The 26,945-nt window shown below is 36.4% G+C and overlaps 1 protein-coding gene across 1 annotated transcript in view; it reads left to right on the plus strand.

The window, feature by feature from the left end:
- The window catches only part of UVRAG (UV radiation resistance associated), a 303,298-nt gene that overhangs the window by 159,864 nt on the left and 116,489 nt on the right, over positions 1–26,945 (plus strand). The window contains exons 9-12 of the mRNA XM_019649399.1: positions 10,599–10,683; positions 12,356–12,443; positions 17,486–17,546; positions 25,257–25,422. Of these exons, the coding sequence (XP_019504944.1) occupies positions 10,599–10,683; positions 12,356–12,443; positions 17,486–17,546; positions 25,257–25,422 (400 nt within the window). The remainder of the gene's footprint in view (positions 1–10,598; positions 10,684–12,355; positions 12,444–17,485; positions 17,547–25,256; positions 25,423–26,945) is intronic.

Here is a 26,945-nt window from a genome sequence, read left to right on the forward strand (position 1 = left end):
TTTGTGATCACATTGGAAAGGCCCCGTATTACATATCACTTCTGGTATGGCAATTTCTGTCAAATAGAAACATTACGGTATGCCCTTATCCACCTTATTCACCGGATCTGGCACCATGCAACTTCTGGCTTGTTCCCAAAGTCAACATGACCATGAAAATAAACGTGAGTAGATTCAGGACACTGAGGCAGCCATGACAGCACAACTAAAGACACTCACAAACGAGGACTTCCAGAACTGCTTCAGAAACTGGCAAGTATGATGGGGGATACGTGTGTTTGAAGTAAGAGAGAATATTTTGAGGGGGATTAATGGCAATGTGTCTTTTACTGTAATACATTTTTTTAAATTTAAACATTTACCATATTTTCTATCATACCTCAAAGTATACAAGTATTTAAATTGGTCCTTTAGTTTCTATCAAAGGTCGTAGATTTTTATTTGAAGTTCTAAAGATGTTATCGTAAACATTATGTGACAGTTTTCTTTTCTTAGGTCATAAGGTCACAAATTGAAAAATTACTCCACAAATTTTATAATTCAAGATACATTTATTTGAAATGATGGTAAAATTTAAATTTTATTAGTCTGTGTATATGGTTTGATTTTTTTATAGCCATCAGACAGACATTCCTAAATAGACTTCCTTGAAAATTATTATCTGCCTTTCTCAAAAGTTTTTGGACCTGAGGATAATTTTTCCCTGGAATGTATGCTATTAAAGTTTCTCTACTTTAGCTGTTGGCATTGTACACAGCTGTGGATGGCAGTAAAAGCCAGAGAAGTTAGGGGTCGTGATGGCAAATGTGGGTCCTAAGTAAAACTCAGATTTTCTTTCAGATTTTTCAGAATCATTTATTTTTCTTATATTTGTAATGTTCTTTTTCCAGTAATGTCTTAATTGGATTGCAAAAAAGTCAAACTATCATATTTTAATCTCTCCCTTTTGTAATGGAAGGTATAGATGTGTAGAAATAAGCCACTTAACAAAATTTTACTTTAGTTTGTCATCCGTTTTTTTTCTCCACTTACTCCCCAAAAAACATTGAAAGTGGCATTTATAAAAAATATGTTTACAATTAAATAGTTCAACATGTAAGTAAAAATTGATTATAAGGCATGCAAAGGAAGTGGGAAGAACGTTGAATATGTGTATATATGTGCGTGTGCCTTCATCAGTTCTTTTTCATAATTTATGGAACACCTACAAAGAACCAGTGTCTGTGTAAGATGTTAGAAACAGAATGACAGCTGTGATAGCTATATGACAGAGACATGTGGAAGGTGCTATAGGAACACACAAGATTAGCATCTGAAAATCAGAACACCAGGTAAAGTAGGTGGCACTTGGGCTGAGTCTAGAAGAATATGTAGTAAAGAACTAGGGGGAGAAGGTGAGACTTGCCAGGTAGAGGAAACTGTTATACAGAGGCATGGAAGTAGATTAGAGGATTGCAGGTAATTTCAATAAAGCTTCAATTAATGATACACTTGAGTAAAAGGTCCATAGGCGAGTCTAGAGAGGTGAAGAATGACCTAATCGTAAACAAAGTTTATGTTAAAAGGTTTGGAGATCTGTTGAAATAACTTAAACAAATTTTTCAAAGACAAAAATAGATAGGACTGTATTGATGACTACAGTATAGAATGGAGATTAGATGTATGCTTTAGAAAGTTCTCTTTGAAGAGTTGAGGATAGAGAATTGTCATATAGGAAGTTATCATAGTAATCTCAGCAATACACAATTCAAATCTAAACTGGTTGGGAATGTAAAGGGAGAAAGGAGTGTATAGGTTCAATATAATAATATTATATAATATAATAGTATAATATAGAAATTTAGATAATAGTCTCTATTGTTAATGGTTTGATAGATTTGAAAAGAGAAGAAGAAAGAAGGGTTTAGAATAGGTTGCAGTTTCTGGTTTGAACAACTGGCCAGATAATCAAACCATTCATTAAGACAAATACTGGAGGAAGAGTAGATGTTGGAGTCAAGAGGGAAAAGGGAAGAATTAAGACTTCTAAGTTTGGATACTTACCTAGTGTTTAAGACAGTAAATAAGACACCAACAAATAAACTATCAGATTGTGACAGGTACTAGAAACAAGCTGTGGTGATAGAAGATAACTACGGGAGACCATTTTTGCTCAGAAAAGGTTTGCTTGAGGAGCTCAGTCTTACAAGATAAGAATTTCTGGAGTATCGACAGAGGGAACAGAAAGTGAAAAAGCATGGACATAGGAAGTGCCCAGACTGTGGAATTGGAAAGCGGCCACTGCAGCTGGAACATAATGGTTAGGAAGAGACTTTTATGAGATGGGGTTGGGATGAGAAGGAATTCAGAATATAAATTGAGATACTTGCCTTATTCATGAACAGGAGAAGGCTAAGAAAATGGCATAGGGGCAGGTGAGGTTACATATTAGGTATTGGGTAGGACTGTTGAAAGAATCATATTACTTCAGGGTAGTATGAGGTAAGGTAATTATATATTGGATTCAAGGGAGGTTTAAGATTCGGGGGAATGTATGGAGTAGTGCTCTCTAAGAGTGGGAAAGCAAACTAATGAGGAAAATTGTAGTAGTAGGATTGCTAGACAGTGTACCCATTTGTGCTTTCTGGTTATTATTTGTAAAGTAAAGCCAGTCAGGCCAGTTACATAATTTTTTCTACTCACTTGGAACTTCATGGAGGCAGGTTGAGATGCAAATATTGAATAAAAGTGAAATTATCCCCATTTTACAGATGAAGAAAATGAAGCTCAGAGAAGTTGAGACTTGTCCAGAGTGCTGAAAGTGGCCTAGGTAGGGTTTTAACCCAGAGCTTCTCATTTCCTAAGTCCATGGGCTTCTCAGTATAATATACTGTCTCCCGTAGACTCTGCCTATTGAATGTAAGCAGTAAAATTAGCTCTGACCTTTAGAACTGTCAAGCCAATCATGTAGAGTTATGGAAGATATCAGTTGCTTCCCATTGCCTGTTATAAGGAAGTTTATCAGTTCTTTAGGGAGAAGAAAATCTTCTGTTGGCACTAAATTCTGAGAAGAAAATAGCATGCAGTTTCTTATGTGCTAGATATTAAATATCATAACGAAATACAGTCAATTACAATTTTGCAAAAGTTATAGCAAGAAATATCTATTAACCCTTGAGAAAGGCAACATCATAAATCATAGCAGAGAAAAGGCATTTCTTCAGGGAGGGAAACTAAAATAGTCGAAGTATATTGCTTTTTAGTCATCTGACTTGATGCAGAAAGCCCAGAAGAATGGCAGTTTATTGGTTTTAACTGTAATTTTGACAGGAGCTGGCCATTGGCCAGTCTGAGACCAAACTCTCCGGTGAGAGAGAGGCTAAAGAGTCTGTGTTTTGTTTTGTTGATGGGAGCAAAATTCATATTCTGTAGCTATTAGATTTATAGGAGACAGCATTGACATTTGGTTATTAAAATTAAAGTGCCTGACTTGACTTTTTGCTGAACAGAGGGTCCATCTTACTTAACAGAGTGGAACATTGGTGTATTCAAGGCCAAACATTTCAGAAAGCAATTTTGGAAGATTGTAAACCAAGCACATGCATTTGCTTTCCCTCTCCCTCAATGACCAATCGATAGGATAGTAAAGATATATGCATAAAGAGCAAATCCATGGTGATGGTGAAAATAAAGAAAGTGCCATTGTAATAGCAAAGTTTTTGCCGCAGTTCTCAAAGACACAAAGTAGATAGGATTGTATTGATGAATAAGTGAGAGAAAAACTGCAGCCTAGAACACAAATGGAAAAGACTGCAGTAGGAGTTTCTGGTAGAGGCCTCAACTTGGAATTGAGGAGAATGGTGGAGCAATACTTAGGGTAGCTGGGCCTACTGGACCATTCTCTTTCCTCTAGGAATTTGAAGTAACTTCCTATAATACTTGCTCCAATTGCTTTCTAGACATAATGGATTCTTGACCTGGTTAAGTCCCATGGTATGAGTGTTTGGCATGAAAAAGTGGAACGGAGCCTGGTTATGGACTTTGACAACCAACCCAGAGGAAAACATGGAAGGCAGCATTACTTAGGAGTGAAATACGCTGAATTAATGCAATCCCAAAGGAAAGTTCTCCTTATTTGACAGTTTTGGTGGTTTAAAGTAAAGATACTCCCTCCTGCCTGCATATACTCTTTGAAGGAAAGCCTAATTGTCAGTAGGACCTGCCCACTTACACTGAGCTGGCACTCAGAGATGAAGCCTTTTCCATAAATAAATCTGTATAGCATCAAAGGATACCTATACTAATTAACCATACTAATCAGTCTAATCATGTAGTCATAGGTTTGACGGGAAAACCGAGGGCCATCAGATGTTTGAGGAAAACAGTTTGAATGAGACCAAGTTGAACGCACAGCATAGCTGACCCAAAAGAAAAGACAAAGAATAGAGAAGAGCTTTATAAAAGTCAGTATCCTCAGACTTGACTTCCAGGCTCTACTTAGGATGTAGAAAGGTGGGAGGAGCCTTATTTCCATCCTAACAACAAGAGAAGGCTGGATAATGTACAAAATCATAACTTTTCTTGAATCTATCAGAATTAAGATTGCAGGGCAACCAAATAGCCTGATGTGTAAGGAAAGATAGGCATCTCCAGGGAGAGGCAAGATGTGAGGACTGATTTACCAGCTGCATGGGAGGAAGTTGGGGCCACTGAAGGTAAAATAATTCAGCTGCAATTATTTTACAAATTATGTTAATTATGTTAACAAATTGCTAATCACCTAGTGTGGAATACCGTGAAACTATAGCAGATCTAAGGCAGTTTACGCCTGCTCACTGTTTATTCTGCATGGACCTACCTTGGATATTCACAAGAAAGATTAAAGACAGGACAGAAAATGGTGGAAAGTTTCCCTCGGTGTTGGGAGTGGATGCTGTTGCAAGAAAGGCATAACCCTTCTTCTCTAAGAACAAAAGCATTAAGCCTCTAGGGGTAGATAGAGCCTGCAAATCCTGTGGTCTCCAGGGCAGAGGTGAAAACCTCTTGTAACTGGAGGAAGAAAAAGAAAAAAAAATCATTGCCCTTGGGAGTGGGGCAGGAAACTATGTTGGACCTGGACTATTAGAAATCTCTTACCCTTCGTGTAAGGACAGTGTTACTGAGAAAGCCCTACTTTGATATGCAGGGACACAAGGTATGCCTGGCTCAACCAGGACAGCCTCCCCAACCAGGCTGGAAATATAGAATAACAAACCACAGTAGTTTACCACTTGAGGAGAGGCAAGGGCATGGCAAGACACCCTTACTTAGGTACAGGTTCACAGGGAATACCTAAATCTGAGGATAGAACAGAGTCATTGAGAAAAAGCCTCCAGCAAACCATCTCCACCACCACCAGCCCCCGCCCTAAAAAAAGGGAAGAGTTAGAGGAAATTTGAAGGATGTGATACACTGAATTTAATCATGGCAGCAACAAAACCCAAATAGAGTTCAGTTTCTGTTTGTATTGACTCAACACTCAAATTTAACATTAGAAGAAGAAGCATACCCTATTTTTTCTCTGTTGCCCTGCAAATGATATTCAGCATTCAATCAAAATTTTTTAGACAAAACAAGCAAAATCAAAACAAAACAAAAAAGCACCACTACCACCATCACCACCATCATCAGCAACAAAACATTGTCAAGAGAAGAAATTAACAGAAAAAGACTAAGAAATGACTCAGATGCTGGGACGGGACTATTAGAGAGAGAATTTAAAATAACTGTGATTAATGAGCTTCAGGCTTTTGTGGAAAGGTGGATAACATGCGTGAACTGATGAAAATTCAGCCAAGAGATGAAAACTAAAAGACACAGTCTAATGTATATGCTATAAATAAAACACAGTAACAGAGATGAAGACTGCCTTTGATAGACTCATCGATAGACTGGACATAACTGAAGAAAAAAATCTTTAAACTTGAAGATAGGCCATAAAAATTGCCCAAATTGAAGCAGAGAGAGACTCAGATAAAACTAAATAATTCATTACCAGCAGGCGCACACGTCAAGAAACATTAAAGGAAATTCTTCAGGAGAAGAAATACGATACCAGACAAAAACATGGCTCTACACAAAGAATTAAGATTTCTGGAAATGGTTGAAATAAAGATATTATAAAGACATTTTTTTCTTATTTTTAATTGCTCTGAAAGATGATTTTGTAATGCAAAAATAGCAATGTTTTCAGGTTTATAAGATGCATAAAGTAAAATGTATGAAGAATTTGAAGAGTGGGGAAGGGAGAAATTAGAAGTGTACTATTTTCAGATTTTTACACTCTACATGAAATGATATGTTATTTAACCCTCCATTGGGCACAACTGATCTCACAGATTGTTTTGAATTTCTGTTGATTCTTATACTGAATTTATGTAATAAACATATATTGTTTTTACTTCGTGGCAAATTAAAATTTCATTCTGAATAAATAATAAGCATGCTTACACATTATTTTCATTCATTTTCAATTCAAATAAATAAATGTCATACATGCATCTAGTAGATGCATTGCACCTGAACTCGTAACTTTTGCATTGCGCCTGATGGAGGGTTAAAGGTATACTTTATTAATTAAAATTATATATTGTAAACTCTGGGGAAACCACTAAAAATTTTAACATGAATGTAAGAATAAGCCAGTAGGGAGGAAGAGGAAATAAAAAAAATATTAATCCAAAAAACATTAAAAAGAGGGGTAAAGGAACAAAGAATAGAAGGAACATATAGAAAACAGCTAGCAAAATGGTAGATTTTAATCTAAATATATCAGTAATTGTATTAAATGGAAATGGTCTAAATACTTCAGTTAAAAAAAACCAGATTGTTCAGATTTTGTATTAAAAAGACTTAGCTAAATGCTATCTACAAGAAACCCACTTTTAATACAAAGACATAGATAGATTAAAGGTAAAAGAATGGAAAAAGTATACCATGCTAATACTAATCAAAAGGCAGGAGTGACTATGTTAGTATCAGGCAAAGTAGACTTCTGAACAATGAATATTACCTACAGTAAAGATGGATATTACATTATGGTGAAGAGGTCAGTTTCTTTGTTAAGAAAATATGTAACAAATTCTAAATGTGAATGAATATAACAATAGAGCTTCAATATATATAGCAAAAACTGATAGAACTGAAAGGAGAACTAGCCAAATCCACAATTATAGCTGGAACCAGAGCACTCATTTCTCAGTAATTTATAGTACAAGTAGAGAGAAAATCAGTGTAGATAGAAGACCTGTCCACTAACTTGACTTAATTGGCAGTAGACTACTCCACTGAACACCACCAGCAGGAAGTACATTTTCCCCAAATACACATGGAATATTCAGTTAGGCCATCTTTGGTATAATAAAATAAACAAATACAAAAGAATCAGAATAATGCAAAGTATGGTCTCTCACCAAAATGGATACAAACTAGTAGAAGTCACTAACAGACAGATAATGTGGAAAATTCCAAATATTTGGAAATTGTGCAACACATACACACAAACACACATATAAACAATGGGTCAAAGACAAAATAACAAGGTAAATTGTAAAATATTTTGAACTGAATGAAAATATAATAGCATTTGAAGGAATGCAAGCTTAGAGGGAAAATTATAGTACTTGGTGCTTATATTAGAAAAGAAGAAAGGCCTTCAATCAATAATCTAACCTTGTACCTTAACAACTAGAAAGGAAGACCAAATTGAACCCAAAATAAGCCGAAGGAGGGAAATAATCAAGGACAGAAGTAGTGAAATTGCAAACAAACAAAAAAAAGAGTAGAGAAACCAAAAGTTGTTCTGTGAAAAGATTAATAGAATTGATAAGCCTCTAGCCAGACTGACCAAATAAAAAGAGAGAAAGTACAAGTTACCAATATCAGGAACGAGAGAGAGGACATCATTACAGATCCTACAAAAATTAAAATCATAATTAAATAATATTTTGAATAACACAATGGTAGCATGTCACAAGGACACTGAAGCAAGGCTGAAGAGAATCCCACTGGCCAAATTGGGGACCACTGAGCACCAAAATAATTATATACAGTAATGAATTATAAATCATTGAAAAATAAAACAGAATCCATGGTTCTGTATTGATAATAGATAACTAATGGAGAAGGGAGGGCTCTTGCTTAGAGAAAAATGCTAAGTGCTGAATGATGAATATGGAATTGGAACAGTATTATTTTGCAACCATCATATAAAGATTGATTCAAGCAGAAGACACCAATCAGTGTTAAATCTGGGTAGAAATTTAGATGAGAAACAGGACGTCTGCATGGTCTTAAAGATGGACATCGTTACTTCTGTATGTGATATCCTTAGAAGGCTACAACACTGATCATGTAGTATTTAGGCTGGTAATACCTACCCTGAACAACATCTAAAGAGATTGAGCACATCATATCCTCAGCGTCATTAATCCTTATGATGTGACTTTTGGAATTTAGGTTGAGTTTTCTGAAGTATTTTCAGATACTTGGTTTCTCTCTACCTGAGCCTAACGAAACCAAACTCAGCTTTGTTCCAGAGCACACCCTGTAACCAATGAGATGTATTACCTTTTGCCATAAAAATGAACCTGATGTGTTTTGGAGAGATGGTGCCAGTGTGCGTTCTAAAGCCTTAGTTCCGTTAAAGCCTGTGGAAAACCATAGCCTCTCAGGTGACCCCTTTTTCATTTGGATCTACTCTTTTTATTTTGGAATCATCTTCGAGTTATAGAAAAAATACAAGAATAAGAAGAATGCAGAGATCACGTATATTCTTCACCCAGATTTACCTATTGTTAGCATTTTACCCTCAATGTTAGCTGGGTAATATATTTAAAATTTTTAATTTTCCTTTCTTCATTTTACAAGGGTTTTTTTTTTCTCTCTCTCTTTTGGTCATGTAATATGTTCTAGGGAGTCTTCAGAGCTGAGGAGGGCACATATGTTTGCATTTGGAAGCCCAGATCTGCCTTGTTCCTATTTGTGGTTTCACCAGGAGTGTTAGCGTTGAGGCAGCCTAATTTATCTGGGATGAAGAAAAACATTGCAAATTTATGCAGTGATGGAAGAGTTCGTGTGCATTCTGGTAAAAGTACATGGTGTGAGAAGTAGAGATTGTCAACCTAAATGTCTTCTGAAGTCATTAAAGGTGAAGATTTGGGGAGGAGTTATATTGAGTCTAAAGAAGATAAGTGTGGTGTTCCTTAATTAAGATCTGTTTTGGTGGCAGAGTTACCAACTTACTAGTCATTTAAGCACAGCTGAGAGAAAAGAGTAGGGTGCTTTGAAATATGTTGATAAAATTACTTCGGTTGGTGAATTTAGTGCAAAGGTCCAAACTGTTTTGATCAATTAACCTACTTCTCATTCCTCCCTGTAAGAGATGTGTGAAAGAGTTTAGAGTACCGTTTCCCATTGGATCACAATTCCGTGAAACTAAACTCCTTTGTAAGATCTAGAACTTAGTGTGTCAGGATCTAAGACTCTTAATCTGTGTTTCATTATCTGGAATTATCAGGCCTGGGCTGTCAAGAATGTTAGATGCTCTCATTTTCTTACAATAGGAAGATATAAAAGGATTTTATGATCACATAAATGGAAATGGAGGTTTCAAAAGTTGATACAAATATAAAAAGTCAGGTATATAAGCACAAATATTAGTCATTGCAATGCTAAAGCAAACACTTAAAGGAAATTACATGTCCTGGAATGGGATTGAGGTATGGGGTATCAGTTAGAATGTGGAGTTGAATTTTCATATAATTCACTTCCATGGAGTTGGATTTTACATAGCCATTAAACATTATAACTCAGACTGTCAACATGTAAAAATGCTTGTGACATAATGTGGAAAAATCAGAATATACATTTCCTACACGCTGTGATTGTAACTAAAACTATTTATACTTATGAATAAGATGAAAGTTCATAAAAAACTACTTATATTTGTGAACTATATTATAGTAGTCAAAATGCAGGTAATTTTTCCTGCTCTACTTTTTATACTTTCAGTAATGTTGTTATGTAGCATCTGTGGTTGAAAAGAAATTAACCACTTTTAAAAAGCAATAAACTTTATTTTTTAGAGCAGTTTTAGGTTCATAACAAAATTGAGTGGAAGGTAGAGAATTCCCCTGTACTCCCAGTCCCCACATATGCACAGCCTCCCATTACCAGCACCCCCCACCGGAGGGGTACAGTTGTTAAAATTGACGAACCTTTTGTGAATCATCATTAATACCCAGCGCCCATAGCCTCTTTTATAAAAAATGAAGTCTGAATTTTGAAATCTTTTCAGGGTTTCTTGATCAGGAATACAGACATCTGTAGGCAAAGAACCTTTTTAACTCCTGCGAGAGGCTGGACTTTGGTAAAAAACTGAACCAATAGGGACATTTATTCTAGTTAATGCCCTTTCCCCCCACCCCCACTCCGGAAGACCTCTATACCCAACCCACTTGTCCTTTTAGCTCCTTTTATTTCCCTCTCACAGTCAGGGGACTGGGCTCTGCCTGTTTGGTTGTGTTTGAGCAGTTTTATCTACACTGTTACATCTGGAATTGTCTTCCATCTCTCTCTAGGAAGTGCATTTTCAACTGAGCACCTCAAGCTTCAACTCCAGAAGGAATCCCTAAGTGAGTTGAGAAAGGAGTGTACTGCAAAAAGGTAAATGCAACCCCGAGAATAATTTTTGTGTCAAGTTTACTTTGAAGATAGGATTTGGAAAAGTAGGATTCTTTGAAAACTGCTGTTATTAATTTATATTCCACACACCTCAGTGCCATATTCATTTATTCAACAAATGTTTATTAAGCGCCTACTATGTGTCATGTACTGTGCTAGAGGCAGTTATTAGAGCTCCTTGTATACAGTGATAACCAGAAATGTGCAATGTGAACACTGTGCTAGCTTTCAAGGCCACAGCACCACGACTTAATGTTTGAATTTTCTCTTCTTCCTGTCTTCTACATGTAGTGAGTGTAGCTTATAGTTTTTTCTTCAGTAATTTCTTTAGATTTATTCCTGTTTAGTGTTAGCTCACTTGGGTCACCTCAACAGCTCCTAGATTATCCTCCGACATCAGCCTCTTCCTCTTTCCAATTCATCCTACATGTTGCTATCAAATCCCACCTCTTAAAATACTATTTTTTACCATAGTTTTTTCTCTTCTTAAGAGCCCACGGTGATTGTTTTTGCTTAACTTTCAAATAACCTTCAGTAAATTGGTGCTAAACAACTGTCTAAAAGAAGAAAAAAGCTAATTTCAGTCACTCCACAACATTTATTTAACAAGTGCTTTTCTCTATTTTTTTCCCCACACATGCTTAATTTGTTGCCTTTTCTGTTGTTTTGCTCATCTTTATTCATTTTTTTCTGGAAAGTCATCTCAACCTGCGTTTTTCTTCAAAACACTGTAGCAATTGAAGATTCACGTATGTTAGACCTGGAAAGAACCTTGGTTTTCATCTAGCCAAATCCTCTCAATTTGCGGATAGGAAAGTAAGGCTCTGGGAAGTTACTCTTTGTCCAGTTTCCTAGGAAAGCAGGACTAAATCTCTTTAAGTCTTCAGAGCTGTTTACATTATACTACTGCTTTTACATTCTCCTTTGACCTACAGCTTCTCCTAAATTCCTTTTTGTCTTAAATTGTTAACACAGTTGAGCAGGTAACTTGTTCTGTGGGTATTTTATCTGTTGGCTATGTTTCTTAAGTAGTTCAAGATAAGAACTGCACCATCTCATGCCACAGCTTTTTGCTTGCTTGTTCTTTTTCTTATATTAGTTTTCTAACATGGCAGCAGGGTATTTTTTGAGGTAGTTATAACATGTAGCTATGAGTGAAAAATAGAATACTTCTTTGAGGAAATACCATATGGATATTTCCTGAAATCAAATTGGCCTCATGTTAAATGAGACATTGGTTTGCTTACGGATCCTCTTTAATAAAATTTTGTTTCCTTGTTTGTAAAGTGAGTATAAGAATATCAACCTAATAGCATTGTTATAATAATTAAATAAAGCCATTTGTAAAACTCCTGGCATATGGTAGTAGGTGCTCGGTCAATGATGACTGGTACCCTTTACATCTCTTAGCATGGTGCTGGACACACACAATAGGCCTCAGTACATATATAGTTAGCTTGATCGATAGTATTTAGAGATAGGTCAGGACTTACGTTAGCTGTTATTCTTGCCTCTACTTCAAGGTTTCTGTGGCCTACTGCAGATGGTGTATGTAAACGTTTTCTGCATTGGGTATGTGGAAATAAATGTTAGAAAGCATGTGAGCGTTTTTTTTTTTTTTTTAACAAATGTGTTTTCTTTCTTCCCTCATTAGAGAACTCTTCCTGAAGACTAATGCTCAGTTGACGATTCGTTGCAGGCAATTACTATCTGAGCTTTCCTATATTTATCCTATTGATTTGGTAAGTTTCAAATTTTCTGAAAAAAATATTTGTGTTTTTTCTTTTAAGATGATTTCTGTTTGAAATTTCTTCTCAAAAAACAACAACAACTCATTACTCTGCTCTTAATTGTATGCTCTGTCATGATTCATTCAGGAGCTATTATAATATTTATTTAAAATGTATCTTTTTTTATTCTTACTGCTCTTATTTTTTAATTTTTTAATTAAAATTTTTTTTATTTTTCAATTATAGTTGACATACAATATTAGTTTCAGGTGTAAAACATAGTTCATTAAACGTTTATATAACTTAAGATGTGATTACTTTGATAAACCTAGTACCCATCTGACACCATACGTAGTTATTATAATATTATAGACTATATTCCTTATGCTATATTTTACACCCCCATGACTATTTTGTAACTACTAATTTGTACTTCTTAATCCCTTCCCCCTTTTGACCCACCTCCCCCAACCCCTCCCACCTGGAAACCATCAAAGTGTTCTCTGTATCTATGAGTTTGTTTCTGTTTTGTTTGTTTATTTTGTTCTTTAGATTCCACATGTAAGTGAAATCACATGGCATTTGTCTTTCTCTGCCTGACTTATTTCACTCAGCACAATGCCCTCTAGGTCCATCAACGTTGTTGCAGATGGCAAGATTTCGTTCTTTTTTATGGCTGAGTAATATTCCATTGTACATATGTACCACCTCTTCTTTATCCACATATCCATTGATGGACCCAAGGTTGCCTCCAATCTTGGCTATTGTAAATAATGTTGCAATGAACATAGAGGTGCACATGTCCCTTTGAAGTAGCGTTTTGGGTTTCTTTGGATAAATACCCAGAAGTGGGACTACTGGGTCCTTCTTTGTCTCTTGTTACAGCTTTTGTTTTAAAGTCTATTTTCTCTGGTATAAGTATTGCTACCTCATATTGTTTTTTTTTACATTTCCATTTTCCTGAAATATCTTTTTCCAACCATTTACTTTTTAGTCTGTGTCTTTTAATCATAAGTGAGTCTCTTGTAGGCAGAATATCTAAGGGTCTTGTTTTTTTGTTTGTTTGTTTGTTTGTTTTTTAATCATTCAGCCACACTACCTTTTGACTGGAGCATTTAATCCATTTATATTTAAAGTAATTGTTGATAGATAAGTAGTCATTGCCATTATGTTTTTTATCTTTCTTCTTCTTAAAGAAGCCCCTCTAACATTTCTTGTAATACTGGTTTGGTGGTGATGAACTCCTTTAGCTTTTTCTTGTCTGGGTAGCTCTTTATCTGTCCTTCAATTCTAATGATAGCTTTGCTGGGTAGAGTAATCTTGGTCGTAGGTCCTTGCTTTTCATCACTTTGAATATTTCCTGCGATCCCCTCTGGCCTGCAAAGTATCTGTTGAGAAACCAGCTGACAGTCTTATGGGAGCTCCCTTGTAAGTAACTAACTGCTTTTCTCTTGCTGCTTTTAAGATTCTCTCTTTGTCTTTAGCCTTTGGCATTTTTATTTTGCTGTGTCTTGGAGTGGGCTTCTTTGGGCTCTTCTTATTTGGGACTCTGTGCTTCTTAGGCTTGTATGTCTATTTCCTTTGCCAAGTTAGGGAAGTTTTCCATCATTTTTTCAAATAGGTTTTCAATTCTTTGCTCTCTCTTCTCCTTCTGGTACTCCTATAATGCAAATGTTGGTACACTTGATGTTGTCCCAGAGGCCCCTTAGACTGTTCTCATTTTTTTTGGATTCTTTTTTCTTTTTGCTGTTATGATTGGGTGTTTTCTGCTATCGTAACTTCTAAATCACCTATTCAGTCCTCTGCTTCATCTAATCTACTGTTGATTCCCTCTAATGTATTCTTTATTTCAGTTATTGTATTCTTCATCCTGTTTCTTTTTAATGTTTTCTATCTCCATTTTTATGTTTCTTATTTCTTTTTTGAAGTTCTCTGTGAGATCATTGAGCAACCAGTGTCTTGAACTCTGCTTTTGGTATATTGCTCTTCTCCACTTTGTTTAGTTCTTTTCCTGGAGCTTTGTTCTGTTCTTTTATATGAGACATGTTTCTTTGTCTCCCCACTTTGGCTGCCTCCCTGGGTTTTCTATGTATTAGGTGGGGCTGCTATGTCTCCCAGTCTTAGTAGAGTGGCCTTATGTAGTAGGTGTCCTGTGGAGCCCAGTGGCTCAGTCTCTCTGGTCACCTGAGCCGGGTGCTCCAGGTGTGTCTGTTGTACGGGTTGTTTGTGCCCTCCTGTTGTAGTTGAGCCTTGGTTGCTGTTTACATGTCATTACCTCCCATGTTGATTGGTTGTGAGGACTGACTGTGACTACAATGGAGGACCTGTTTGCAGGAGTTGACCCTATGGAGCAGGATTTGTTTTAACAGGGCTCTGGTGCCTGCCCAGTCTGCCCTTTGGGTGTGTTGTTTGTAGAGATAGCTGGGTGCTTCGCTTGGTTGAAACTGGCCACAAGGCATGCCAGCCCAGGGCCTCCTGGGAGGGGACCCGTCACAGGCGAAGTTCAGCCCCATCCTGTGCCCCGCCTGAGGCCACCTGGCATGAGCCACAATGCAGTCTGCAGACAGCTGCCATGTGTGCTGGGCTTGGAGGTAGCTTTAGAGGCCAAGCTGCAAACTGAGGCCGGTTGCCACTAGTGCTGGGCTTGGGGCTGCTCACCAAGAGGTATGGGGCACACTGAGGTCAGATGCTGCTTGTTTGGAGTTTGTGAACGTTTGAGAGATTTTAGGAAAGTCTGCAGCATGAGCCAACACAGGCCATTTGTATGGAAAAGCCACTGGAAGCCTTGGGTGGGCCCACAAGTTGGGTGGGGTGGAATCTCAGGGAATTGCCAGGGAGGGGCAAACAGTGTCAGCCAGGTTGATGGAGACTCAGATGTGGCGCTTGCCCGTGTCTGCACGCCAGGAGGGAAGGGGGCTCAACAAAGAAACAATGGCTTCTGCTGGCTCTTTTGTCTGGAAGAAAGCTGCCCCTCCAGCCATCACCCTGCAGCCAGACAACTCAGTTCCTTCCTGTATGTCCCTGGCACCTTTCGAGCTGCTGCCTCAGCACTGGAGCTCAAAGAGAGTGAGTTTAAGAGAAACTCCTGGGACTCCCAACAGCCCTTCGGCTCACTCATCCACAAACTCTGCTGGTTTTCACAGCCGGAAGTTGTGGAGACTTCACTTCCTGGCACTGGAAGCGTGGGCTCAGGACCCTGGTATAGGGCTGTGACCCCTCACTCCTCCAGGGGGATCTCTGCAGCTGAGATACCCATCCCAATTTTTAACTGCCACATGTGGGTGTGGGACCAGCCCGTTCCACTTCTCTGCCTCTCCTACCAGCCTTAAGGTGGCTTCTTTTGTATGTCCTTAGTGGTAGGACTTTGGTTTAGGTAGACTTCAGGTGATTCTTAATGATGATTGTTCGGTAGTTTAGTTATAATTTTGATATGGTCATGGAGGAGGCAAGCACACTGTTGACCTATTCTGCCATCTTGACCAGAATTTTCACTAATAAATATTTTAAAAATAGATTTAAACTTAATTGTTGATGGGACAAGTAAAGGGTTAACAGGAGCGGGCTTGTAAGCTGGCAAGATGGCTTGGGCAAAGAGCTAACAGGAGCAAGCTTGTAAGCTGGCAGGAACGAGCTTAAGCATTAATTGCTTGGCCCTGACTCCCCTGGCTAGCACTGCACCTGCAGGCTGACAAGCACCTTACATTCATCAAAGTTGGGAAGTTGGGAACAGAACAGTTCCCAATCACAACAGCAACCTCCTACAAGATAACAGTCACCCATCATAGATGGGAACAGAATGGTTCCCAATCACAACACCCCCTGCAAGCTGACATCCATCATAGATGGGAATAGGACAGTTACCAGAAGACAATTGTAACAGCAGCCCCCCTGCAAGCTTGCAAGCACTCTATATCCTGCATGGAAAAATATAAAACCCCAGCACTTCTTCTCATCGGTGCAGCTGCCCCCCATCAGACTCTGCCCTGACTAAACTTTTGCCAGTATCTCTCTCTTACCCCTCTGTCTCTGCAACTGTCTCCATCAGACTCTACCCTGGCAAACTTCTGCCCATATCTGTCTTACCCCTCTGTCTCCTCATCTCTCCTTCTCAGACTCCCCTAGCAAAACTTCTGCCAGTTCCAAACAGATCTGTCTCTCTCTCTCTCTCTCTCTCTCTCTCTGACTTTGAATAAATCTTTTCTTACCCTTGTAGAGTCTCATAAATTCTTTTACATTCTGCAAATGACCAGGGGTTAATTCTATACCAAGACAGTTGTTATTAGGTTCCACCATTTGAGTTTTTATATCAATTTGGTGGTGGGATGTACTCATCTGCATATGAAAGAACACCAAATTATTTTGGGTTTCCTTAAGATATTTTTACTCAGCCAGATTATCAGCTATCACCATTTTTGACATATACATGCAGATACATGTGTACTGCTTTAAAAATAGAACTGATAATTAATTTATATTTATTAGTATTAAGATATTTCTAGGGCACTGTCAGGATGCTTTTTTTTTTTTTTAGCTGAGCCATCCTGCTACCTATTGGCAGCTTAGCGGCTGCTCAGCTCGGGCTGGCCTCGAACCGCTGTTGCTCAGAGCTCAAACTCTTGAGCGAGCTCTTAACCAACTGAGCCATTCAGCCGGCCAGGATGCTATTTTTTAATCTAGTTTCTTATTAGGGGAAAGCTAATAGGATTTTAGGTTGCTCACAGAATCTTGTTAATTCTATTAAAATGTTTTTATTTATAGCTGTGAATTTGTCATAGGATATTTTTATAATAAAAATTTTACATGGCTTTTTGCTTAGACGTGATGTTTTAAATGTTCATATTATAGACAATTTCAAGTATATATAAATGTAGAGATAGTAGAATAATGAATCATCATGTACTCATCATTCAGCTTCAAAAATTATGATATTTTGAGTCTAGGGCAGTATTGTCTTTGAGTTAACTTCGACCTGCTGAAGTCTTTGAGATTTGATTTAGAGTTTCTTTGCTTTATACATAAAAAGAGTTAATTTCATTCTTTGGTTATATTCACAGAATGAGCATAAGGATTACTTTGTATGTGGTGTCAAGTTGCCCAATTCTGAGGACTTCCAAGGTATTTTATTTCTTTTTTACTTCTAAAGATTTGGTGTACATAATATATGGGTATGTTGCAGGGAAAAATAGAGATATCTTGAAATTTTGGTTGTTTAACACTTTCTCCAGGTTTTCAGACCTTTTGTCCTTTCCCAAACGTGAGTATACAGAGTTAGATTCCCTGATGGGAGACTTAGGAGAGTAATTGTTCTAATCATGGAATAAAAATTATTGAACCTTGTATTTGAAATTTAAAAGAAAAAATATTTTTAAAGGGCTTTAAGAAAATTAGACAATATGGTTTTTAAGAATACTAATAATCTCCCTGTCCTTTTGGTTTCATTTGCACCGTTGGGTGCAACTGATCTCAAATTCATTGCACACAAATTTTCAAATATCTAACAGTTAACTTAAGTATCGTGACGCATCGCCTCCGTATCTTCCCTCTGTACCGTAACCTATCACCAGTCGTGTTTGTGACTTAGTACAGTAAAGACGTATTTCATAGCGGCATCTTTGTGTGCAATGAATCTGTGAGATCAGTTATGCCCGACGGAGGTTTACACTTGTTGTTCCGTCATTTCTATTCTCTTTCAAACAAAAAAAATCACATTAAATATATTATAGACTATGATTCATAGTAGTTGCTATATTTTAAAATATTTTAATTTTCCTAATTTCTGTACCAGTATGCCAAAGAAAATAACTTGTTTTCTTTGGCAATAAAATTTTTTTTTTATTGTTAGCAAAGTGGTCTTTTTTCCCCCCTAATCTAAGCAATGCTTTGAGGCCTATTTCATAGCTTTATACATTATTTTCAAAGATAGCATATTATCTATTTGTAAAAAAGTTAATCTAGAAGACAGTGTTAACCAATTTTCATTGGGACTTTCTCCCATTTCCCTATAAAGGAAATGTTGTTATTTATGGTCCTTTAACATTTAAGACTATTTTAATTTATTACCTCCTTTGGCCTTTAAAACAACCCTTACAATAAGTAGTTGGGACATGACAAAAGAAGAGTGATAAAACAGGAATGAGAAAACCTGTGTTCAATTCCTGGTTCCCTTTCTAGAAATGATTTGGAGCAAACCATATAAGCTTTGAGTTAATTTCCTAATTGGTGGTATGAACATATTAATTCATATACTACCTGTTTTACATTGATTATTGGGAAGATTATATCTTTAAAAGCATGACATTCTCCCTTATCTTTAATTCTCACATAAACAAACAGGAAACCTATAAGGAAGGTAGTATAATCTCATTTTACAATGTGTAAATGAGCTATTTAGTGACTTGCTTGAGACCACAAAACTCGGTAATGATCTAGCTGGGATTTGTCTGGTTTTCATTGTACAGTGTTCTTTCCGATCTCCAAGTCATACAAATGTGCTTTAGTGTTAATTTTAGGCAAAGTTATGGTATCTTGAAGCCCATGACACATCTTTTTCCTCATTCATTAATTTAACAAAGCTACCAAGTACCTTGAGCTCTGTGCCAGGTTCCCGGGATATACAACATTCATTCATTGAAAAAATATTAATTGATCCCAAGCCCTGTGCTGAGTTTTGAGGATATGACAATGGAAAAAACAAGTATGTTCTCTCCTTTCATGGAGCATTTACAGCCTATTGAGGGGCACAACCAATAAACAAGAATATAAGTATTTCGTATTTAATAAAGGAATATGCTATCATAGACAATAGGGGAATCTACGTCAGAGCAGAACTCACTGAGGAGAAACATTTAACAGAAAATTTGAAGGCTGAAAGGAACCAACTATGTTACAGCTGGGGACGACGCATTCCTAGAAGAGAGGGCAGAAAGTACAAATGTCAGGATGGAGGAATGGGCTTTATATGTCTGAAAAAACTCAGGGTGGGGGGGGTATCGGTGAAAAGATCTGTATTTTAGACAATCATAAGCTTAATTTTTTCACCTGTGAAATGAGGTAATATCTATATCTCTAATTCATTGTGATAATTGAATAACATTTAAAAATGCTTTTCATATAGAAGGTGCTCAAATAAATGTACAGTAAAACCTTGGATTGCGAGAAACGTGGTTTGCGAGTGTTCCGCAAGACGAGCAAACATTTCTAATACATTTTAACGTGGTAAACGAACGCTATCTTGCAATACAAGTAGTTTGTTTCCAGAACGAATTATGCTTGCAAACCAAGGTATTACTGTAATTGAAATTAGTTGTGAGAGAGAGGAAGGGAAGAAACAGGGAAGGAAGGAAGGACAGAAAGACAGACCAGACCTGTGTGGCTGGAGCATATTGAGCAAGAGGAAGTTATTTATATCAGATGAGGTATGAACGAGGTCAGCCAAGGCCTTGCGGCCTCTGTAAAGTGTTTATGTTTTATTCTCAGTGGAGTGGGAAACCCCTGAAGAGTTTCAAGAATGGGGATGATGTGAGCTGATTTATATTTCTAAAAGTCACTCTGGCTGCTAAATGCAAAATGATTTGAAGGGAAGTAGGGATATCAGTGTTGGTGAACTGTCACCTTAATCCACTTTGGGATGTTTCTTGATTCTTTTTTGTTTTCTTTGAACTTCTTTGTTTACTGGTTTTGCATAGTTTTTATTAGCTATTTATGCTTTGTGTATGCCCAACAAGCTGAATAAATTCTTCTTACTCTTTAAAAAAGTAGTTTAGCTTTTTAATGCAGTTGATGGAAAATGCAATGGGAGATAAAATGAAATAAGTGTTTAATTTTACTCCAAGGCCCTATTCACTCCCCATGACTCCTAGGAATCAGGAATTTTAAGAAGCATTGGACTTAACTCTTACATTAGCTTCTGCAAGGCACTTCCATATACTAAATGTACGGAGTGCCCTTTGTGTCATCTGTGCCAGAGACTGAGAGTACAGAGATGATGAAGACATTGATCCTACCTCAGTGAGATTTCAGTACCGTTGAGGGCATCCAACTTGTAATCAGGCTAAATCAAGAAATATTTGTTGAATTCATACCCTGAGTCAGGCACTTAGAAGTTTACACTGGGTACATGGGACTCACATAAGTGAGAATAATCAGTTCTATCAGGAGGGGATCAGAAAAACCTTTTTAGCGAAGATGACGGCTGAGGTGTCTTAAAAAATAAAATAGTATTTCCCTGTTGAAAGAAGGGTAGGAGGACATTTTGGGTTGGGTGAGTAGACATATGGTAACACAGAACATCATGCATGATGCTGTCTTATTTAGTTAATTCTTACAACTGTAAGAATTAATTCCTTCTGTGAGGGAAAGACTTTTTTTAAAGACAGGCAAATTGAGGCTCGGAAAGATTAGTTAACTTTTCAGATTCATACTAGCCTGCGGCAGAGCTAAAGTCACCCCTGGTCAGCCTGATTTTAAGGTCTTGTCATGATACAATTTTCTTCCTTGTTTTGAATAATAACGTCTTCCAAACTTATGCCAGCTTCTTAGTGTTCTGTAGCAGCTGCATTCTCAGTGAGACTCTAGTGAAGGAACTCCAAACTGGTTATTCTGATATTCATAAGACTTTGCTGGGATAGACTTTACATTGCATGGGGTTGATACTGTTTTGGAAACTCCTCCATAGTGGCCCTACATTTATTGTGCTTGTCTGAATGGGTAAGTTTCTATTAGAGTATGTCAAAGAGACCTGGATACAACGGGAGAAAGTTGTCCGGTGAAGGGTTTTCATTTGCATTCCATTGACAGAGACATTTCTCGTCAAAAAAAAAAAATGTTTGTGTGTGTTTTTAAGTAATCCATAACACCAGAGCCTTTTGTGGTAATGAGACCCAGATTTCCTTCTGTGTCTGTATCCCTTTATGCAGGCATGATTTCTTGGAAAGGAGAGTCCATATGTCAAACAGTGTCTCATTGAGAACATGGAATGATTCCATAGATGCTGTGGCAGTGATTAGAGTCTTAAATATTTTGTCCTGTCTGGATCATTGGGTGCTTGGTTCCTTAACAAATCAGCTGCCTCAGTGATTGGGAAGGCAGGATGGTAAGAGCTTTTAGATCACTTATGGTACTTGGATGCATTTGAATATTAATAGTTTGTCCAACATGTAAGTCAGAGGGACAGTTGAATTAATTTATAATATTGTCATGGCCATTGTGTGTTTGTGGAATTTATTATTAAAAAAATCACACAAAAGCTGCAGCCCAGAGTAACTACCATCATTTAAAAAAAAAAATCAGAAACACCAGGGGTGTGAAAAAAATGTATACAAGTGGACACTCTGGTCAGCGTTGCTCAAGCAGTAGTTCACCGTAATCAGAAGTGTCTGGATGTTGATGGTAACCACTTTGAGGACCTCTTATAATTGCAGGAGTCAAATGTGACTTGTATTCATCTTTGTTATCAGTATATATCGAGTATTATAATTTTAATACAGTTTTCCTTTCTTAAAACGTGTATACATTTTTGGGGCTCGCTCTGTTTTTATTATGAGGAATCTGCAGATTTTTGTTTTGTGTTAAGCCCCTTAAAACATTGTTTTAATAAGGATCTTTTTCACATACCTGAGTCTTACAGTTTATTCCTGTTCTCCTCTGAAGCCTTCCACTCCTCCTCCCACTTCTTCCCAATGACAAAACTATCATCTGTTGTGACCTTTCTAACCCCTAGAGCAGCATAAGGAACACAAACCCCTGCTCTGCGTTAGGTGTTAGGGACGTCATTAATGCTTACTGGAAAAGCGCACCCCAGAGAGCCAGGTTTGGGCTTTGGCAGGTAAAAAGTCTTTTAGATCTTGGAATGCTGGAAACCTTAAACCTTTTGGTTTTTTAGCTAAAGTGATTGGCAACAGAATGTGACATCTGAGGTTTCGTGGCCAGCAATAGCCATAATTAACCACATGAGCTCACATTTTCCCACTGGAGTTGCAGTGGTCTTGGGGTGATGAAAGTAACTTCCCTACCAGGAGGTGGTTTTCCTTTTGAGGGTATTGAAATACCCTTGGGCCCTGTAATGCCTCACCCATGGTCCTTTTAAAATGCTTTTTAATATAAAGCTTCAATATTGGAAATCCAACACCACCGTGTTTAACAGTGAGGCTGTGACTGAGCCCTGTGGCCTGGAATGGGAAATAACCTAGGGTTTTTTAATAGGTGGAAAGGGGAGTCTTGTGGTGGAAATGATGGTGAGAGTAAATAACTGGAATCCAAGCTGAGCTCCAGTATTATCCAGTTTCCAGTTTTTGCTATTTCTTTTTGGTTTTTGATTTGCATGTATAGGCTTCTCAGAGATATTATCATTAAATTTAAGCAAAATTGTTTTGATCATTGAAAAGAGGTGATGTTAAAAGACCAGTTGTTGTTCTTTTAATATATATGTGGGTGTAGTCTCAATATGCAAATGTAATTTTTTAATATTGCCCCTTTAGTAATATGGAAAGTGTAGATGCTTGAGTATTTAGCATTGGAGACTTGGTGTTTTTTTTTCAACATTCATAGTTTGCGTTTGACCTATTTGGGAGACTAATTAAGAGGCTTTCTATTGCTTTCTGGACGTTTTCAAATCTTTTTCTATCAGGTCATTTAAGAAAGGAAAATCTTAGTGTGAAGTACATATAGGAATGTCCGAACTTAATGTAATGTTAGTTTTCATTACTCTAAGTTCTCTTCTTCCTCTTCTCTCCCTTCCAAAGAAGGTTTTTAAAGACCAAGTCCTTAGGATATTTTAAATTTGATAAGCCCTGTTCTTTACAGAACACAGGAGGCAGAATTCATTGACCTCTGATGGAACTCATCATTCAGCTGTAACTCCAGTTAGTAGATATTTTGGGGGCTAGGGTGTAGGCACAATTCTCCCTCTCATTCCATCACTCATGATTTTTTCCCTATATAGCTTTGACCAAGTCAGTTATATCACCTAGTTCTCATTTTTCTCATCTCTAAATTGATACCGTCAGACTCAGTGATTTTTAAGGTTTCTCCTAGCTCTAATATTATATGATGATTAAATTATAATATGATGAATTTACAGTGTAATGTAATTTTAGTTTCTAAGGTAGTGTAATATACAGATTTCAACAGAAGTATTTTAGTACTCAAGGTACTTGGGTGGGACTGGGGCAAGACGACAAGGCCTTTAAAAATAATTAGGATCCTAGCCAGGGCATGACTCAGTACTGTCAGTTGAAATGAATGCTCTTAGATTATTTTCATCAGTTTGATTTGAGAGAACATTAAACATTAGTTGAGAAGCCCATTCTCTGTCCAGCACTGTGCAAGTCGCTGAGAATTCACATACTTTTTATGTGTTCTTTGGCATTACTAGAAAAGAGTGAAGAAACTAAGGTGTTACATGTGTGTTGTATGCTTGGTATGTTCTAGACTTCCAAGTTAAAAAATTGTTATCTATTCGACAGTAACGTTCGGAGACAGTATGGTAGAATTCCTAAAGATCAGAGGCTTTGGTGTCAGGTGATCCTATATACTAGCTATGTTACTTTGGACAGATTCCTTAACTTCTTTGAACCTTAGTTTCTTTATCTGTAAAATGAATGAAATAGCATGTAACAGGTGCCCAGTTTAGCAATTGTTGGTGAATAAAATGACTATCATAAAGTACTATTGTGAATTCCTGGCAGAAGAAAAGTACATAATAAAAGTAACCTATTTTTATAGTAACTAAGAATAAATTTAAAAGAAGAATGTGAAAAATATTACTAATAATTGAAGTTAAATGTACCCTTAGAAATCAGGAAATACTCAAATCAAGCTTATCTCAATCATTTCAGCCTTTCTCTAGTTAGAGGTATTCCAGATTATGTGTTAAATCTTTTAGCATGTGTATGAACTTTTTAAAGTCTTTTGGGAATACCATATACCAAGCAGTTACTTTTTCTTTCCCCCTGGGGCTTAAAACTTTTAGTTTTGAGTACTTGAATGATTATCACTTGGTAGGTAGTAGTAGCAGAAATCTGGATGGTGAGTTAAAAATGTAATTATCTGTGACTTCTTAAAAGATAATTGCTTATGTTTGACTGTAGGATACATATATTGTTTTCCAGCAGGTGCTTCCACCTAAATTTCATAAATAGGATGTATATTAATAGTGTGGTTTTTGACTTTTTGCTTTCACTGTTTAAAACGTTTTTCCCCTTATTGTATCTCAAACTCATAGACTTATTTATGTAACACTATCTTTATGAATATTGAGAACATACCCCAAAAGGATGCATTATGCTATTTCACATCACCTTAAATTAATAACACTGTACAGTAGTACAATACAACTATATTGTTTATAAGTTGCTAATGAATAAAATGTACAATGCTTATGTAGTACATTGTTTAAATATCTGAAACTAATTTTCACATTGTATAATAGACTCAAATATTATTTCTTCCTTTAAAAAATGCTAGGAAAGAAAGCAGTGGATATTTGAGTGAACTAAGAATTCTTTTTTAAGATATATATCAAATGTTAATCTCATCACATCAATTATTGGGAACTAGTTTTAAATATAGTAGATGAAATTTCAGGTTTTATTAATGTGCTTGGATTTGTATAAAATTCATATAATTTAAGTTTATAATATAAGTTTATAATACAAATGTATAATTATGAGTTTAAAATTATAATTATAAAACTGCATAATTTAGATAAGATTAATATTTTATCAGTTGTTTCTTAATAAAATTTTTTGAAATTGATTTATTATGATCTCATAGCTACATTTGTAAGGTAAATAGTTGTTTTCTTTTCCTCTTCTTTTGAATTTACAGCAAAAGATGATGGAAGCATTGCTGTTGCCCTTGGTTACACTGCACATTTGGTCTCCATGATTTCCTTTTTCCTGCAAGTGCCCCTCAGATATCCTATAATTCATAAGGGCTCTAGATCAACCATCAAAGATAACATCAATGACAAGCTGACAGAAAAGGAAAGAGAGTAAGTATACTTTTTAAATACACTATTAACATGAAGCCAGTATGAAACATGGACTATATTAAAATCATAAAATGAGACCTAGATTGCAGCAGTTTTTATATATACTTTGTAAAGTGCTCTATTTCTTTTAAATAGAATGTAGTCTTTCATTTAGACTATAATGATCAACTCCTGTACTTGTTAATGATAGTAAAATTAACTCATTTAAGTTTAATTTGCTTTTGTGAGGACTAGTATAGTATCTGCAGTTATTCATGTAGTACCTGTTTATTGTTAGTTAACAAGTGAAATAGGTAAAATATTTTTCAGAAAGACAACTAAGAAAAGGGTAAGAACAGCAGATTGTACATATCTGAAAAATGGATTAGTGAACTGGAAGATAGGTCAGTAGAAAATATTCTGACCAAAGCACAAAGAAGAAAAGAGATGGATTGTATAGAAAAGTGCTAGACCCATGTAGGACACAACCAAAAGGGATAATATCCATATAATTGAAATCCCAGAGAGAGAGAAGAGTGCACGTAGGAAAAATGCAATATGTTAGGAGTTAATGGCAGAATTTTTCAAATTGACAGAAGATATCAAGCTACAAATTCAGGAAGCATTAACTATAACACCAAATGACCGCGAAGCCAAAATACTTAGGGAAGTTATAGTAAAGCAGTTGAAAACCAAAGACAAAGTAAAAATATTGGAAGTACCTAGAGGAAAAAAGAGTATCAAAAGAGCAACAATAAGACTGAAAGCTAATTTCTCAGTAGAAACATTGGGAGCCAAAAGGTGATGCAGTGCTGTTTTAAAAGTATTATAAAAAAAAATACTGCCAACTTAAAATTCTGTATTCAGTGAATATATCCTTCAAAAGTAAAGGCAAAATAAAGACATTTCACACCATCAAAACAGAAAATGCATCCCAGCCAACCTACACCAAGGGAAATAACTAAAGGCAGAATAAAAGTAATCTTGCATAGAAACATGGAAATGCAAGAAGGAACAGAGTAAATATGAGTATATCTAAATAATTTTGGCTACAAAATATAGTAATGTCTTATTAAATGTAATATACATATCCATAAAATATACTTAGAATTGTAATCCATGACTCTAACACAAAAGTTGGGAAGTGGAAATGGAGTTCAAGTGTTCTAAGATCCTAGCATTGTCTGAGAAGTGGTAAAGTACTAATTTATATTAGACTCTAATAAATCAAGGATGCATGTTATAATCTCATAACCCCTAAAAGAGTTGTTTTGTAAAAGCAAAAATAATAGAGGTGATAAATGGGAAAAAAATTTTAAATACTTGATTAATCCAAAAGAAGGCAAGAAAGGAAAGGAAAATGAACATTAAGCAATTGGGACAAACAGAAAACAAATGGTAAATTTGTAGATATGAACCAAAACTTATCCCGTAATTACATTAAATGTGAATGTTATTAATATTCTACTTAAAAATAAAGGTTGTCAGGCTGAATAAAAAATTAAACTCAGGGCCAGCCGAGTGGCTCAGTTGGTTAAGAGCTC

This window comes from Hipposideros armiger, unplaced genomic scaffold, assembly GCF_001890085.2.
Source record: "Hipposideros armiger isolate ML-2016 unplaced genomic scaffold, ASM189008v1 scaffold_132, whole genome shotgun sequence".
NCBI classification, from domain to species: Eukaryota; Metazoa; Chordata; class Mammalia; order Chiroptera; family Hipposideridae; genus Hipposideros; species Hipposideros armiger.